General features: G+C 38.2%; 2 protein-coding genes across 3 annotated transcripts; both read left to right on the top strand.

The window, feature by feature from the left end:
- The first annotated feature begins 1,364 nt into the window (after positions 1-1,364).
- On the top strand, positions 1,365-4,785 carry buc (bucky ball). The gene is made up of 7 exons (XM_060859682.1): positions 1,365-1,461; positions 1,542-1,601; positions 1,794-1,946; positions 2,041-3,516; positions 3,720-3,837; positions 3,930-4,039; positions 4,110-4,785. Exons 2-7 carry the CDS (start codon positions 1,595-1,597, stop codon positions 4,139-4,141), a joined length of 1,896 nt encoding a protein of 631 aa, XP_060715665.1. The 5' UTR covers positions 1,365-1,461; positions 1,542-1,594; the 3' UTR covers positions 4,142-4,785.
- Positions 4,786-6,806: 2,021 nt separating this feature from the next.
- On the top strand, positions 6,807-14,741 carry rnf152 (ring finger protein 152). Of its 2 annotated transcripts, XM_060873576.1 has the most exons (4): positions 6,807-6,880; positions 6,978-7,037; positions 8,480-8,534; positions 12,538-14,741. In XM_060873576.1, the coding sequence occupies exon 4, from the start codon at positions 12,703-12,705 to the stop codon at positions 13,234-13,236; it is 534 nt and encodes a 177-aa protein (XP_060729559.1). In that variant the 5' UTR covers positions 6,807-6,880; positions 6,978-7,037; positions 8,480-8,534; positions 12,538-12,702; the 3' UTR covers positions 13,237-14,741. The 2 variants fall into 2 exon arrangements, with proteins under 2 accessions (XP_060729559.1, XP_060729563.1); XM_060873580.1 differs by lacking the exon at positions 8,480-8,534 and having other exon boundaries at positions 6,812-6,880.
- Positions 14,742-16,220: the final 1,479 nt, after the last annotated feature.

The following is a 16,220-nucleotide window of genomic DNA, read 5'->3' as shown; positions in this document are numbered from 1 at the left end:
GTATTTTAACCGTATAAATGATGAACATGAATTAATAAATATAATATGGTATGCGCAATATTTAGAAATGATAATGATGGATACATTGTGATAATAATTAAAATATGGTCAATATCCAAAATATTGTTTGTACACTTGCTGATATTATTGTTTAACATAATGCACCTTGTCTTTTTTTCCCCAGAAATTGATGTTTTTATGTTGAAATAGTGATATATAAAATCATATAAAAGCTATATATCATTTTTAGGATGTAACGCTACAAAATTTGAAGAACTTCAAGGGGGTGAATACTTTTGCAAGACTAACCCTATGATAATCACAGGGTTGCATTGTATTGTGTTTGAGAGAATATATAATTACTCATAAAGCAGCAGGTTAATATTTAACCATTATCTAATCTGTTACTTTACTTACATCACCTGAACAGCTCACCAGACCATAAAATCCTTTTTTTTCATTTAAATGCAGAATTTCCTGAAATGATATGTTTTATATGAAGTCATTCTAGTTCCTCTTTGGCTGCTTTAACAGGTTTTATTTTCTTCATTTACTTTTCTGCTTGAATAAACGTCTCCTCTTGTCCTCCACACTCTAATGTCACACGGCTACAACTTGGCCTACAGAATTAAAACTAATTTTATTACAGCTGTTTTTTTTAAATATATATATTTTTAAAATATTTATATTAGGAATGATTTAGGATCCAAACATCTCTTCACACTTTATCCTATACAGAAAAATGTATTGTTATATATAGAGAATAATCTTCATTTCTACATAACCACATTTTTATTTTTTTTTCAAAAATGTTTTTTTATTGTATTACATGGAGGAGCACATAAGTAATAGTCTGTTAAATCTTATTATTAATAATTTATATATATATATGTTGTATATATGTTGTATATATGTATATTGTATACTGTATATATACATATATACATACATTTTTTTTTACTTAAACTTGGCAGACACTTATCACACTATTAAATGTATGCTAATAATTATATTTAATTTGCTTTTTGCTCTCATTTCTTTTTTCAAATAATTCATGCAATGTTTATCCCCTTTAACGTACATACTTTTATTTTATTGGTGTAATAAATAATGATAGGTTTAAATAAATAAATAATATAGGTTTTTTAAAGTGTATATGAAAATCCACTTATTTGAACAATTACTACAATAATGCAGCAGCAGCATGTGCGCGCTTTTCTGCGTAAAAGCTGCGCATAGTTTCTATTTACCGTTAAAGACTGCGCAAATTCCACGCCAACAGGTGATTAAACATTCCCTAATTAATCAAGTGCGGTCAAATCGAAGGTAATTACTATGAGGCGCCTCAGACGTTCGTCAGGTGATTGTATGGGCTATTTATAGGGTTGAGGAGGTTTGTGTAGAGAGTTTGTTGCTCTTGCTTGGTGCACATGCACTTTGTATTCACATTGCACGTTTAAGGTTAGTTTTTTTTTTTTTTTTATCTATAAATGTGGTGCAACTTTTGTAAACTCAGATTTTTGTTGTTGTGTGTTTTGCAGTACATAAAGTGGTGTTTTGTATCCTGTGTTTGGTTCCAGTCCCTTCACTAAAAATGGAAGGTGAGTTTGATTTGTGGATTTAATCATCACTTGGTTTAGTGTAAATGTATTCATAGGTTTTCAATTCTGGTTTTGGGGAACAGCCTGTCCTAACACATCTTATTACACCGATTGGCTAATTGATGGCCCTTACAGAAATGGGAGCAGGGAAAACACTAATGTGCAGGACATTGAGAAATGTTTCTTTTCTAGATGTTTCTCATCCTTCACAATCCGATGTTGAGCAACCACACCCCCCAGTTAATCACAATAGACCATTTTTCTATGTCCAACCACCAACTCAACCTTATTTCATGTATCAGTGGCCTATGGATCCTTTTGGACAATATGGCTTCCTAGGGCCAGGTAAGAAATCTCTCAAAAGCATCCACCTGCAAACAATCCACCCAACAGTTGTTCCTGACTGTCAGAGTTACTACTTTGGCTTCCTTTTCCTTAGCTTTCCCGTTTGGGCGTCCTTACATGCCACCATATCAGTTTATGCAGCACCCTGGTTATGTGGTCCCACATGCGCCCATGCAGCCGACTGATTACAGAAGGGTTGCCCCTCTCTTTCCTTCTGTTGCTTCCTATGATCTTCGCTTTCGTCAGCACTTCCAGCAGATGAGCGTGCATCGTGAGACCACGTCCTCTGAAGCCCAGACAGAGCCCGGAGATCCGGTTAGTAAACTGATGGACTGCCTGGAAGGTCTACAAGCATGTGAAAAGTCTGGAGCAGTTAAAGAACCCAATGTGATGTTTTCCTCAAGCCCTACCCTAGTCTCCTTCAGTCATGAGGTAGACAAGATGAACTATGGAGATAAGGAGTTAAATATGGCATCTGCTTCTCATCGTAATAACCATGATTTGATGGAAAACATGACTCTCTGTGACTCTGCTGTGTATGATGCAGAGTCAAGCAAGGGCCGACTAGAGGAGTGTGTGTCAGATGTGCTGCCTCTTGACAGTTCCTCTATTCGTGATGAAAGCCAGAGTCGGGACCAAGATTACAGAGGTGATTCAGAGAGGCCGTGCTTCCATAGTGAGAAATCTGGCACCAGTCGCATCAGCAATGGAAGCCGTTTAGCTGAGGTTCAAGACTCTGGAGCACATGTTTCTGATTGCAGTGGGACATCAGATCTGTTTGAGGGTAAAGCCTCCCTCCAAAATGAGAAGGTTGAGAATTTGCCTCCTGACTCTGTAGAGGTTACCAAGCCTTTCTTGCAGATGACTGCAGACTTTGACCTGCCATATCAAATTCTCCATCTTCCTTGCAATAAGACGACCGCTCGTTTGTTGCTTCAGAAAGAGGATGACCCATTGCTGAATGTGGATACTGCTTCTGCTCTACTGCCTTCTAAACAATACGCTTTTGGCAGCCCGTACCCCCATAGCTTCTACCCTCCAGTGGCTCCTGCACGGCAGAGTGTCCTCAGTCCATCATTAGATGAGCTATCCTCCAGGGATGAGATGTTCTCCACTGATATTGAAGATGATCTAACATCTGGGCAAGCCTATGTAGATGGTGGCAAACTGGAAGAAACCAGTGCTGCTCCCTCCCTCTCTGAAATGGATCCTGCAGATGAAGCTTGCTCTGTCTGGGCAAAAACATGTGCCTGCTGTGGAGCAAGCCTCCCAGATATCAGCTCTGCAGAGCAGTTTGACGAAGATTGTGACTTTGAGTTGGAGGAAGTTACTGAGGCACAGAGTACTGGTGAAGCTCAGAAAACATTGTTGAGGCAAAATATATCCAGGCATGGACTGTCTTCTTGTGCCCAAGTTTCTAAACACAAAGCCAGGAAGGTGCAGGAAGTTGAGGAGCCAATTGGGAAGGACCATGACAGAGGAGAGTGTGGTGAGCAGCACCATCCTGCTGCTAAGGGAGACAAGGGCAGAGGCAAAGGTCAAAAGGTTACACGATTCAGATCTTACTCTGGTAAGTAATGCGTTTCTTGATGAGGGTACTTGGAGACACCTGCATTAGAAAGAGATTAATGCACTTGCTTTAACTTCAATAGTAACATAACATTTATCCTTACAAGTCCCTGCAAATTGTCATTTAGCCAAAAACTGTTGACTCTTTCTACATCAGCATGCCATGGAGTGTGAGATTTCAATACTCATGATTTTGTTCTTCAGATCACTTTCAGAGAGAATGTCCAGGAGTGATAATGGACCAGGAAAATTGGACCGGCTGCAGTGGCAAGCAGAGATCCAGATCTTGCAGGCCAGCCAATGGTCTTCAAGAAAAAGGCAGGTTCTTTTCAGGGTTTTTTCTTTTCTCCATATTCACCTGTTGGTCATTCAAGACTACAACTCATTTTAAAACTTGCAAATCCACGAAGGGAGACCTGCAAGAAGTCGTCCTACTTGCAAGACCTTTGCTCAGCAAAGGTCAAGGAGAAATGAATATGATGATCACAATGAGGCAGAGTTTTCCTTCTGCCAAAGGGGCAGAGGTAAGGATGTTTTTGTGACTTATTTCTTGATGTTGGCAATTTACAAATTGAAAGTATTGTTTCTTAACAGGATCTATAAAAAGAAGAGGCACAAGATACTAAGTGAAGATGAGCACTGCTTTTAATACTTAAATGTATTACTTACACTATTGCACTATGGAATGCACAAAAGCATGTTATAATAAATAAATGAGCACTGGTATTTATATGAATAATGGGGAAATGTTGAAAGAATGCCTTGCTGTAGATGACTGCATTTCCAATGCTCACACCGCTTCATTTTGAGTGCAGTGCATTCATCTTAACACTGCCTGAGGAAGACTTCTCTGGACCATTCCTTGACATGCCATGCTTATTTCTGTGTGTATATCTGTAGCTGGATCTGGGAGGTGTAGATCTAGTCTGTTCACTGCTGGCTCTGCTTGTCAAGGTCTGACTCATTGACCCAATCCTCAGACTTTTCCAAGGCTGGGCATTAGAAATGCAGCTAAAATAAAAATAGGCAGATACCTCAGCAGTCTGGCCTAGCATAGACCAGACATGTCACTTTTTATCAAACAACCTGTTTTAAATCTGTAATGCAGTGTAACGTTGACGTACAGATGTGTTTCCTTGCACAGTGGTGTCATTAAAATCTTTGCATTGCATGTGTGTCTCTTGTATTTTGGTTCTGAAATTGCTGTTTGTATGCTTTGCAAAGACTCATTAAGGGTATGTGGGTTTTGTAAATGGAAGCCAATGACTGGTTAGTTAGGTTTAACAAATTTTAACTGTTTAAATTTGCCAAAATAAATGGTCAAATCATTGGGAAAATGTCAGGGGTGTTTTTTTTATTTTTTTTTTTTTTTATAAATATATAAATAAAGGATCACTCTGTGCATATGTATTGCACTTAAACATTACTTTTAACTAAGGACCATCTTTGTTGGTTCAAGAAGTTTGAACATTAAATTCCTCTCTAAGGAATCACCTGAGGCCTCGGGGTCATCGTCCCATCCCCCTCCCCCACCACCCATAAGCACTTAATTACTGTTGACCTGTGTCCCAGCCACAACCGGTTTATGCCATAGTATGACACACCAAGCCTCTTACAGTCATTGCAAATCCCATTCTGGGCATGGTGAAATATTTCCAGCATGGTGCACACTGGATCCTACACTTTGTCAAGGTGACTAAGCTCTGTGGTTCTGTCCAGTTTCCTTTTTTTCCTGTTGGCTGTTTCAGATTGGCATAATGAACTAAATATCTACTTGAGTGATATAGTTAACTGGTCTGATAGTAATGCTTACAATACCTGTTCTTGGAAGAGCAGGAACTGACTTCAGCCCAAACCCCTGTTTGTTTCAACCACTAACCATGTTTGCATCAAGTTGATTTGTGTAAACACTGGCAAGTACCTGCATGGGAGCACCCAAAATATGACCGCTCAATGAGTGGCTGTCTGCTTGTGTCATGTTTCAGCATTGCCGCATGTGGCATGTCTCGTTGAGCGACAGCTTTGACATCTGGAAAGTCTATGTTTGACCATTTCCTCTAAATATATTTGCCATTTTGCTCCAAGGGTCCTTGCTCCCTAGAGCTGAGGTTAAATACTAGATGGTGCCAATGATACATGAACTGATATTTCATTAGTAGGATTTTGCATTTTAGCATTACATACTAACACAAGCATTTTTTTTATTTGCATGGACTGCATGTTTAATTACAGCTGTACAGTATTTAGTTAATGGTAGTGGGCGTGAATTGTGTAATTTTCCAGTACCTTAATGCAATCATTTGGACAGCTGTTGTAATGTGAACTACCATTTAGCAGTCATTTTCACTGTAAAGTTGAACAAGAAATGGATGATTCTCATGTCATACGGTACATAGTAAGATGAGACGTTTCTCCAGGACCATGGTGCTATATAGAACAAAACAGAGCTAAGGACTTAAAGTAAGCAGTCCTAGCCACATAAAATGCGTCTGCTGCACCGCCGCCAGCTTTCTGTATTCAAGTCACACATGCAACCAATTAATAGAAGCTGTGCTACATTCCAGCAGACAGAGTTTTGCTTTTACTTGGAGCATTTTTTGGAAAATCTCCAGTGTCGGTGGTTCAAGAGTTTCAACTCCTTGTTATTCAGCATTTTCTGTCCTTTTATATTATTCACTCTATTCTTGTATTCTGTTTGTCAGGTTGGTTGAACTCAAATTGCTGTTATGTATTTATTCATTCTCATAAAAAAAAAAAAAAGCCCAAACAGTCATTGTTTAATTACATTAATCATAATTAAAACTAAGGACTAATTCCCTGGAAAAATAATGAGCCAAATACATTACCATTTTTACCATACAACTTATATTTATGCTTAATTGTAATTAAACACACACACACACAACATTGTTTGCTTATAATTCAATATAAAATTTGCAAACATTAAATATATAATTCAATATAAAATTTGCAAACATTAAATATATAATTAAATATAAAATTTTATATATATTTTTTTGTTTATAACAATATAAACCCACAAAATTAAGAATTAATTTACTAATTTTATGACATAAGAGAAAACAAAAATATTCAACAAGCAAATTTAAATTGTCAATATGTTAATTAAATATATTAAATCGTACTAAACCTTAAAAATAACATAAACAAAAAAATAAAAAGTGACCTGAGGCGGTCCTCCTTAATCCTGTTCTTATTTGCTGTCACACAAGTCACTCAGCCATACTCGCTTATGATTGGATGTGGGGCGGGCGCTCGTGAACGCCCATGGAACTGTCAAACCCGGAGCGCGTGCTGAGAGACAGCGCGAGCCTTTATCCCAATGCATCTCTCTCAGAGCTGAGGTAAGTCTTCAGTAACATATTCCTCAACAATAAATCTTTCATTTTATTGTATTGTCTTTTATTCTTTTTATATGATATGTTGGTTCTTACCGTGTAGTGAACGTACAGTAAAAAGGAGAAGGAAAAAAAAAAACAAACAAATCCTTTTACCTGGACGGTGAGTTTAAACATCTTCTTCTTCTTCTTCTTCTTCTTCTTCTTCTTCTTCTTCTTCTTCTTATGTCTTTTATTATTATTATTATTATTATTATTATTATTATTATTATTATTATTATTATTATTTTATTATTATTTTATTATGTCTTTTATTATTATTATTATTATTATTATTATTATTATTATTATTATGTGTTATTTATTTGTTTATTTAGTTACAAGAACACACAATAGTCGTGTTTTTCAAAAAACCTCTTGTATATAGTTGTGGAAATCTGAGTTTCTGTCAAATTTGTAAGCTCACAAGCAAAATAAGGTCATACACCAGCATTAAAAAGTGTAATATTTGCATGTTTTTGCGCTCTTGAGTATTTAGCTTAGCCGTCACTGTAACAGTAAAAGTGTGATTGTCGAGCAGGACTTTGTACTCATATGAAGATTAGGCGTTAGCCCACATTATACTGATTAACTCAATTTTTATGTGGGTTGTTTAGAGTACAACTACGCTCCTGTATATCTGTTCAACAGGGTTTTTCCTGATTTACACACTTTTACATACAGAGAACTCGAAAAACACAAACTGTAAACCTGCTCCTGAGTCTTTATCGGTATGTTAGGCGAGGCGAAGCCACCCAAACGTACTGGATTCTAGACATATATAAACCACACTAACACTGGAAGGAGTCTCCGGTGTTAGTGCTTTGTAAAAGCTGGAATTTAAACTTGTCTAAACTTTAAGTGCAGGTTGAGTTTACACTTTATGTGAAAACAAAGAGACTGGTGACTGATCTACGACGGGACGAATATCTTTAGCAAAGAATAAAATCCTTAAATTTAGCAGTGTGAACAGAAAGTTAGGATTTCTTGACACTGTGATTGGATAAAAATTGAACGTGATTCGCATTTTTGTTACTGCAACACTTTCCTGGATTGCGCTAAACGTCAGCGTGCTTGAAGATTAGCACTGATGTTATCTGAAATGAAAGGAAACTCTATCAGATGCCGATTGACTGACTACAGGTCAGCTGTAATGTGCTGATTGGGGCTGTGAACTCTGAATTCTTTTAGAGATTGATAGAAACTATGACCAAAGTGCATGATAAGTGTGTGTATGTGTGCATGAGTGTGGGAAGTCATGTGCCATTTGTTGTGAGACCTTTATTTAGCTTCTTATACAGGGTCAGAGGGCTTTGGGCTTTGCCATATGGAAATAAGGGCCCAAACTGCCATGCTGTGATGTAAACACCATCTGGATATCTGTTTGCTTGGACAAACTGAATGAAAATTGTTCCAGGTGCCATTTCTTCTAGGAAGAATGAATCACCAGCTCTAATAAGGACGTGCATGACTTAAAATCCCGGTTAAGACGATTCATCGTTCTTGTGGATGCTTGAAGTCTTAAATTACTTCTCCTCTCATTTTTACTCCTCTCTTTTCATCTAGATTTGACACCACTGCAGCTCCATCTATCCAGCTGATGGGCTGATACAGCATCCAGGTGATAGTCTGCTCGCTGCTTTATTGTCTTTTCTGCCATTTCTCTCAACATGACGAACAGTGCTTGACATTGTAGTAAAATAATTACCACACTTTCTTTTTTGTTGGCCTTTTTTAATATTAAGCACAATTAAATGTCTCACGGTCACCTTGTGTGTTTTTAGGGGTCAATCACTCTAGGATTCCATGAATGCATTCATTGAATGCATTATATTAGCTGTGTTAGCAGTGTGATTTTCACACATGGATGAAAAAAAATTGTGGCTATTAATGGGCAGTGATTAGAAGAAAAAAGCAGCAGGCTTTTGTGCCATGGGCTGCCTCAGTCAGCAAAAAAAATGAGAGATTGATGTGGGTAGAAAAGTGAGAACTCCAAGGGCAATGGAATAAGGTTAAAGATTTCACATGATTTAATGAAATTACTCACAGGACTCTTGACAAACTGGTCTAGAAATTTTTCCCCCTTTTGCCTTTGAGGCTGTATCAAAGCGGACAAGAGATTTTGCAATCACAAAGTCGAAAGTCTTTTATCAGATAAGACGGCATTTCCAAGGCTTTTCCCCCTCAGCAATGTCTTCTGTAACGCGTCCTTGTTTGTAAAGACACACCATTTCTTGAGCATCGAGCAGCACACTAACATACTAACAAAATGCGTGTCTTGTGTAAACAATTTAATACAGTGGCTAGTTTTTTTTTGTAATGAACCTGCAGCGGTGAAATCATATACGACTAGACATTTGTTATCATTTTTTGTATTTAAATTTTTGTCTTTCTAAAGACTTTTAAAGGTCCAAACAGCTTTGAGATAAATACCATTGAGCTGCATCCTGAACCAAACACTGTTTAGGTTCACACTGATTGAAGCCTAGCACCAAATTTATTTATTTTTTTTTTTTTACTTTTTATATAAATTCTTGTGATTTGTTACAGGGTGAAATTTTGGGCAGGAACTGTATTTTAATGGGTTACATAGAGGTCCAAGTTTTTTTTATTTATTTTTTTTTTGTCTATTTGATATTTTGTTTGGGAACATTGTCACGTTTGGACACGTTTGGTAAGAACTGATCTATGATTGCTTTGCATGATATTATGGAGCAAACCTGAGGTCCATGTCATCTAAGTTACAAAGTAATTACTTTACAGTCAAATTACTTACTGTGGCTTTTTGTGCTGGAATTATAGTCTAGTTGGTTGCACAGTGGCAAGAAAAGGTCTGGTAGGTTACAACAGGAACTGTGGCCCGAGTCTCAGCATTCAGGGACTCGCAGTCTACAGAGTCGTCAGAGCCTGGAGCTCTAGAGCCTCTTATTTTAGGGTGATGCTGATTCTTCGGAAACATGCAGTAATTTACAGAAATGTTGCAAATAGAGTGGACTTCAAATTCACATATACTGTAAATCTACTCTTATCATAATGTGGCATCACTTTGCATTAACACCCTATGAATTAAAAGGGAGGTGACTATGGGAATTTTTTTGACAACATTTTTACAAAATTTTTTGACATCACAATTAATATTCAAAATTCTTGCAACAAATATAAGGAAATAAGTAGTTTATTTAAAGTCTTATTTTCTAAGAATTCAAATCTCCCAAACCAGACATTTTTTCAGTATATCACACACCTTACAATCATTAATAAAAAAAATGAGTAATTTGAGATGCCAAAAAATCAGATTCTTGTTTATGTGTTTAGTCTGTAAGTGAGACTCAAACATCAATCTCAATCTGACCTCTTTCAAGCAAGGTGGAGAATTCTTGCTTCCAGTATGCTAGATGCTGTGTGTCTCATAACCAGCAAAGCCTTGAAGGGATGAGACATGAGACAATTGCAGGTTTAATTATATTATTAATGACTTTTCTCTCAGGGGACAGTGGCATAATAATTGTTGATGAAGAGTCCCTACTTCGGTTTGATCCCCCCGAGAGGAGAACCTGATTTATGAACCGTGTTATTATTGCAACGAGTCTTTCATCTTATGTCACGGCTGCTTGAGCGAGTTATTAATACGGATTAATCCATGTTACATATAAGGTGGTGTTCATTATTGCTCAGGTTGAGGCTTGTCATTTTCCGCTAGTTTGTGAAATTCAATGATCTCATTAGATACGTTTTTGGTGTTGCTGTTTGGCTTTTGTCTCACCTTTTTGTGCACCTTTTTTGACAAGCATTATGGCAAGCAATCAACACACATAATAGCCGTGTGGTTCCTCAAGGCAGTGTTTGTCCTCTATACAGTTATACATGGCACTGTGTAATAGATGCTTGGGGTTTGAAAAGGGTTGAGAATCCACAGTTCTTGTTTGTGTTTTGCATATTAATCCACTGCTTATACAGTACATACTAATTTCGAGCTATTATTTTCATTTATTCAAAGGTTATTAACCTTGATTATAGAAGTGATTTAACAAGGCTTTGAATTATGTCCCAGTTCTAGCAATGTTACACTCTCAAATCTCAGTGTGTTATCGATATATGGTGAAGTTCTATTAACATTTCTGGAAGAAGTCTCCACCGTCAGAGGTAAAACTTAAAGGTGGGGTCTCTGTTGTTTGAGAAATGCTTCAGAAAACTGAGTTGGGACGACAAACAAAATAAAAATCAAAACAAACTTGTAGCCAATGAGCAGAAAGGGGCGGGCGCATGTGTGACATTAGCAGAAAGCGGTTTTAACATTGACATGGAGGATAAAAACAAAGAAAGAAAGCGAAGAAAGGCTTATGATAAGGTAAGAAGTAGGACCGTGTTAATATAGGATCAGCTTTCCAGTGCTGGAGAGAACTGAAGGAGCAGGAAGTTGGCTGCATATTCACAGATTGGAGTCTCCCGAGTCAATAACTCCTGAGCTAAACGCTGTTACTACACAAATAACACCTCTTTTCTATCGTAGTAATGTAGAGAGGCAGCTACAACCGCGTTTTGCTAGTAACAGCATTTAGCTCAGGAGTTATTGACTCAGGAAACTCCAATCTGTGAATATGCAGCCAACTTTACTTAAGACGCCAAGGTCGCTTTGTTTCACAGAAGTAATATATGCCGTCCTTTGCATGATTATGCTTGTGTGTCATTTTTGCTTGTTTGTTTATCTGCAATAGTATTGTTCTTCCCTTCAGCTATGATAAAGACATTTCTTTCTAGTAGTTGCCTGGGTTACGTATGTATGTGTGGGTGGAGCTATCAGTACAGGGGTGGGACCCATTTGGGTTAGGGGCGTGTTTGTTTTGGTGATTTCAAATGTCAACATTGGCTTTCAAACAACAGAGAACCCGCCTTTAAGTGAAACCACATAATTAGCCTTTTATAGGAAACATAAAATGTTGAGCAGCTTTGTTTGAGCTGTGGGCAGAGCTCGTTTAAAGGGCTGGAAGATTTCAGATCAAAGCCTGAAAATCCATAACACAGTATTGGCATTTAGATTTTGTACAAATATATTATTGAGATGAAATCATTATTAACATGATATGAATCAAACACATAAATCAGAAATATCATTCAATCCTCCAACACTTTATGGTTTGTAAAGCCCAATATGTGATTGATGTTCTTGTTGATGTCTAAGCAGCTGTCATTTCTTTCTAGATCTTGTCATCCTTGGATTAGAAATAGCTCGCCTTGACAAATGGTCACGTGCTACTATGCACATCTTCACACTCGTTCTCAAATATAATATGGAAAAAAATAAAATAAAATTATGTGCTAGTTAATTACGTCTGTTTTGTTGTAACGTGACAGCCTTGTAGTTTAAACTCCAGTCTTAAATACAGCACCATGCTCTCTGTATCCATATTGGGTTTCATCAGCTGCTATTTTCTCCCACGTATCCTGTTAAAGATCTAGGTGATGTGTTTATGTGTTGCGTGCTTGGCAAGAGGCAGATAGTAAGCTTGTTTCCAGCATACGATCATGGTGTCTTAGATTTAGTTTGGATTAATAATGACACTGTTTTAATGCAAACCTGCTGTATTTACTCTATGTCATATTTATTATACCATTTTTCCCCACAGATGCAGCCAGATATGGATTAAAAATCCTCTGCAATGTCTTCTCTAAAACGTCCTTGTTTCCAAACACACACCATATGACCATGTGGATCTTTGTCAGAAAACTGGTTGTTGTTTTTCTGCACTCTTGATACTGGGTTTGTATAGAAGCTTCAGCAGCTGAAACATATGATGGAGACGTTCTCAAGAGCAGAGTGTCAGATCTGCTTTAACCCGTTCAGCCCTGGACGGCGGCCCAAACTTCTCGAGTGCAGGCACACTTGCTGCTCGGCGTGTTTACATCAGATGGTGTTGAATCACAGGGAAGTCCGCTGCCCCTGGTGCCGCCATGTCACACATCTCAGCGGTCTCTCCGTGTTCCAGCTCCCAGATGATCCGGAAGCACTCTCAGCCATTACCTTGGCGCACGCACCTGTTTTTATCCGACTACCCAATAGCAGATGCTACCTGCTGCCTCTGTCAGCGGACGAACAGGCCTACCGATACAGCTACAAAAACCCAGACAGGACAACTCAACCTGAACACCTTACAACCGGAGAAGAAGAGGAGGTTGAAGTGAGTGATGTGACAATGAAAAGTTCAGCCTGGTCAAGGTTCTGCACCGTCCTCCTGGTAGCCATCATCCTCATCTTCCTCCTGGCTATTGTCCTGCACAACATGTCTTGTGTGTCCAAACGCTTCAGCATCATCTCCTGTGGATGACAGATAAGACTGGGGCTCGACTGTCAAATGCTTGTCAAATTTCCTACAAAGAAGGAAGGCGAAGGATTTCAGACACCACTTTGTTCTGTTATATAAACAACATGACAAATTGCTGTGGCTGTGTCCCAGTTCCAAACCACACTCCTTGGGTGTATCTACTATAGGGGGTGTATAAATTCCATTTCAAAAAGCCTCACTCATTATCTGTCCCAAATCACACCTTATTGACTACACAGGGAACAAAAATTAATGTTTACTATACAGACTACATAATTTATGGGTGGTAACTGTGTTCTGTCATGAGTGCTCTGGATAAATGAGTGCTCTAGACAAATGAATGCCCTGGACAAATGAGTGCTCTGGAAAAATAAATGCTCTGGATAAATGAGTGCTCTGGATAAATGAGTGCTCTGGAAAAATGACTGCTCTGGATAAATGACTGCTATGGATAAATGAGTGCTCTGGAAAAATGACTGCTCTGGATAAATGAGTGCTCTGGACAAATCAGTGCTCTGGAAAAATGAGTGCTCTGGACAAATAAGTGCTCTGGACAAATAAGTGCTCTGAACAAATGAGTGCTCTGGAAAAATGAGTGCTCTGGATAAATGAGTGCTCTGGACAAATGAGTGCATTTGTATCTGGAGGAGGAGAGTGTGAATGAAGATACTCTGGCTAGTATAAGAGCCAGTAAGAGACTTACTGTTTTCTGCTAAGTGGCAGGATTGTGAAGTAACACTAGTAAATTATTGTTCTTTTTTTGTGATGGGAGGTTGGGAGGTGTTCTGATAAATGTTCTGATAAATGTTGTCTCCATCTCAACACAAAGCCGGATGGACGTTAATTTTGTGCTTTTTTTTCTTCTTTGGCCAGTGTACAGATAAAGGCCAAGCTTGTTGCAGTGTTCAGCTGTTTCACACTGTAATGTGGTAGCAGTGTAACTGTGATGAATTTTAAAATGTAGCATGAGTTTAAGAAGGTTTACACGTATGTAGTGTTGGAATCCAGACAAAAGAACAAACAAACCAGAGATCGCACCATGGTTCTGGGACTTTCTTAAATATTAGAACCATTTGGTTTTTCTTTGGTGTTTCTTTTTCTTTTCCTTACAGTTTTGCATATTGTGAAATACAATGGGGTCAAATGAAAGTTAGAAAACAAACCCCAGCTAACAACTACACTGTTTAAAATGAGTTCATGAGTTTTAAAGAAATATTTTATATACTGATTCAATACAAATCCTATTTGCTGGATTTCCTTCTTCAGCCCTGCTCCATTTTTAACTTACAACAATCTTCTAGGTGTAAAATGTTGCTTTGAAATGTATAATAAATGACCTGGGTGTTTAGAGTCATTCCTCTGGATGTTATTAGAACTGAATGTCTAATGCTGATATCTGATTGATCAGATAGTGCAGGAGTCTTACATTAAACTTCAGGACTTATCTTTGTGACTTTAATGAAAAGGGTTTGGGATCTAACAATAAAATAAAAAATATAATAGACCTACTCTACAGATCCAGCCTGTTTATTCAATGTTTTTTTCGCTATTCGGGGGGGCACGGTGGCTTAGTGGTTAGCACGTTCGCCTCACACCTCCAGGGTTGGGGGTTCGACTCCCGCCTCCGCCTTGTGTGTGTGGAGTTTGCATGTTCTCCCCGTGCCTCGGGGGTTTCCTCCGGGTACTCCGGTTTCCTCCCCCGGTCCAAAGACATGCATGGTAGGTTGATTGGCATCTCTGGAAAATTGTCCGTAGTGTGTGATTACGTGAGTGAATGAGTGTGTGTGTGTGCCCTGCAATGGGTTGGCACTCCGTCCAGGGTGTATCCTGCCTTGATGCCCGATGACGCCTGAGATAGGCACAGGCTCCCCGTGACCCGAGGTAGTTCGGATAAGCGGTAGAAGATGAATGAATGAATGAATTCGCTATTCATTGTAAAAGATTGGACAGAACTTTTGTAGGAACTGTTAAAAATTGACTCAAATGTCAGGAGTTATTATGTAAATTTACATCACGCTGAGAGAAGATTTATAATTTGGCAAAAAAAAAAAAAAAAAATGTTATTAACCCACATTGGAACAATTATAAATGGTGGCATCTCTCGAGATCCATCACTGCTTTGTTTTCAGCACGGTTTAATTAATCGAGGCTCCTCGTCAGGACCGCTTTGTGGCTAGAGCAAAAGTTTTTACATTCCCCATAGCCTGCATATCTATCTGCTACAGCATAGACCGACTAAATGTAGGACAGTTTTTATTAAACTACACATTCAGCGTTAAGTGCCGCTACAGAAAATAAATCAGTGAGCTGTTACTATAGAAATGATAACTGCTTTTTCAGACCATTTGTGAGCACTGCAGAATTATTATTGTGGAGAAAATAGAAACTCAAATTTGTCTCCTATTTTAAGGCTCTAAAGCGTTTCCTGACTCGCATCTGTGACCAACTTATGAGCTGAGGTCACGTTTCAATCCCTGTAGGACATCTCAGAGAGAAACACTTCAATTAAATGCCATTCTGTCACTTCCTTGCACCCTAGCAGTGATTAAAGATGCTATCTGTAACCTGTAGATATCTGATCAAAGTCAGATCGCACCGATTGTCCTCCTTAGTGTTGCAGGACGTGCTACAAAGAAACGAACACAGCCTGTTCGACAACAAGCGAATCTTTCACTCCGTAGGTATCCTTCACATCACCAATTATCCAGGTCTGTCACATTTGATTCACTTCTTCACTGGCTAGAGTCTGGAGTTGAATGATGTTTGTTTCAGCACATAGGCTTGTCATCTTCGTCCTTAACTGGTTTCATGAAATGAAAAATAAATCAAAACCAAACAAAGAAAAAGATCATTAAATATTTCTAATTAATAGTTGTTTTCTCAAATACAGAAAGACAAGCATTCTGAAACACACACCTAAAACTAAGCTGAATAAATAAATCTATACAGTGCCTTTTTTCCTATTTTGTTGCATTACAACCTGGAAT

This window comes from Tachysurus vachellii, chromosome 1 (assembly GCF_030014155.1).
Source record: "Tachysurus vachellii isolate PV-2020 chromosome 1, HZAU_Pvac_v1, whole genome shotgun sequence".
Lineage (NCBI taxonomy): Eukaryota > Metazoa > Chordata > Actinopteri > Siluriformes > Bagridae > Tachysurus > Tachysurus vachellii.
Note: the sequence above shows the minus strand (reverse complement) of the source record. Positions and strands in the feature narration are given on the sequence as shown.

What these genes read in the sequence shown, in the direction of transcription:
- buc (XM_060859682.1), top strand. An exon ending in ACGATTCAGATCTTACTCTG is followed by an intron (nt 3,517 to 3,719) that starts GTAAGTAATGCG and finishes TTTGTTCTTCAG; the next exon opens with ATCACTTTCAGAGAGAATGT. An exon ending in GGTCTTCAAGAAAAAGGCAG is followed by an intron (nt 3,838 to 3,929) that starts GTTCTTTTCAGG and finishes CCACGAAGGGAG; the next exon opens with ACCTGCAAGAAGTCGTCCTA.
- rnf152 (XM_060873576.1), top strand. Translation starts at nt 12,703, where the DNA reads ATGATGGAGACGTTCTCAAGAGCAGAGTGTCAGATCTGCTTTAACCCG.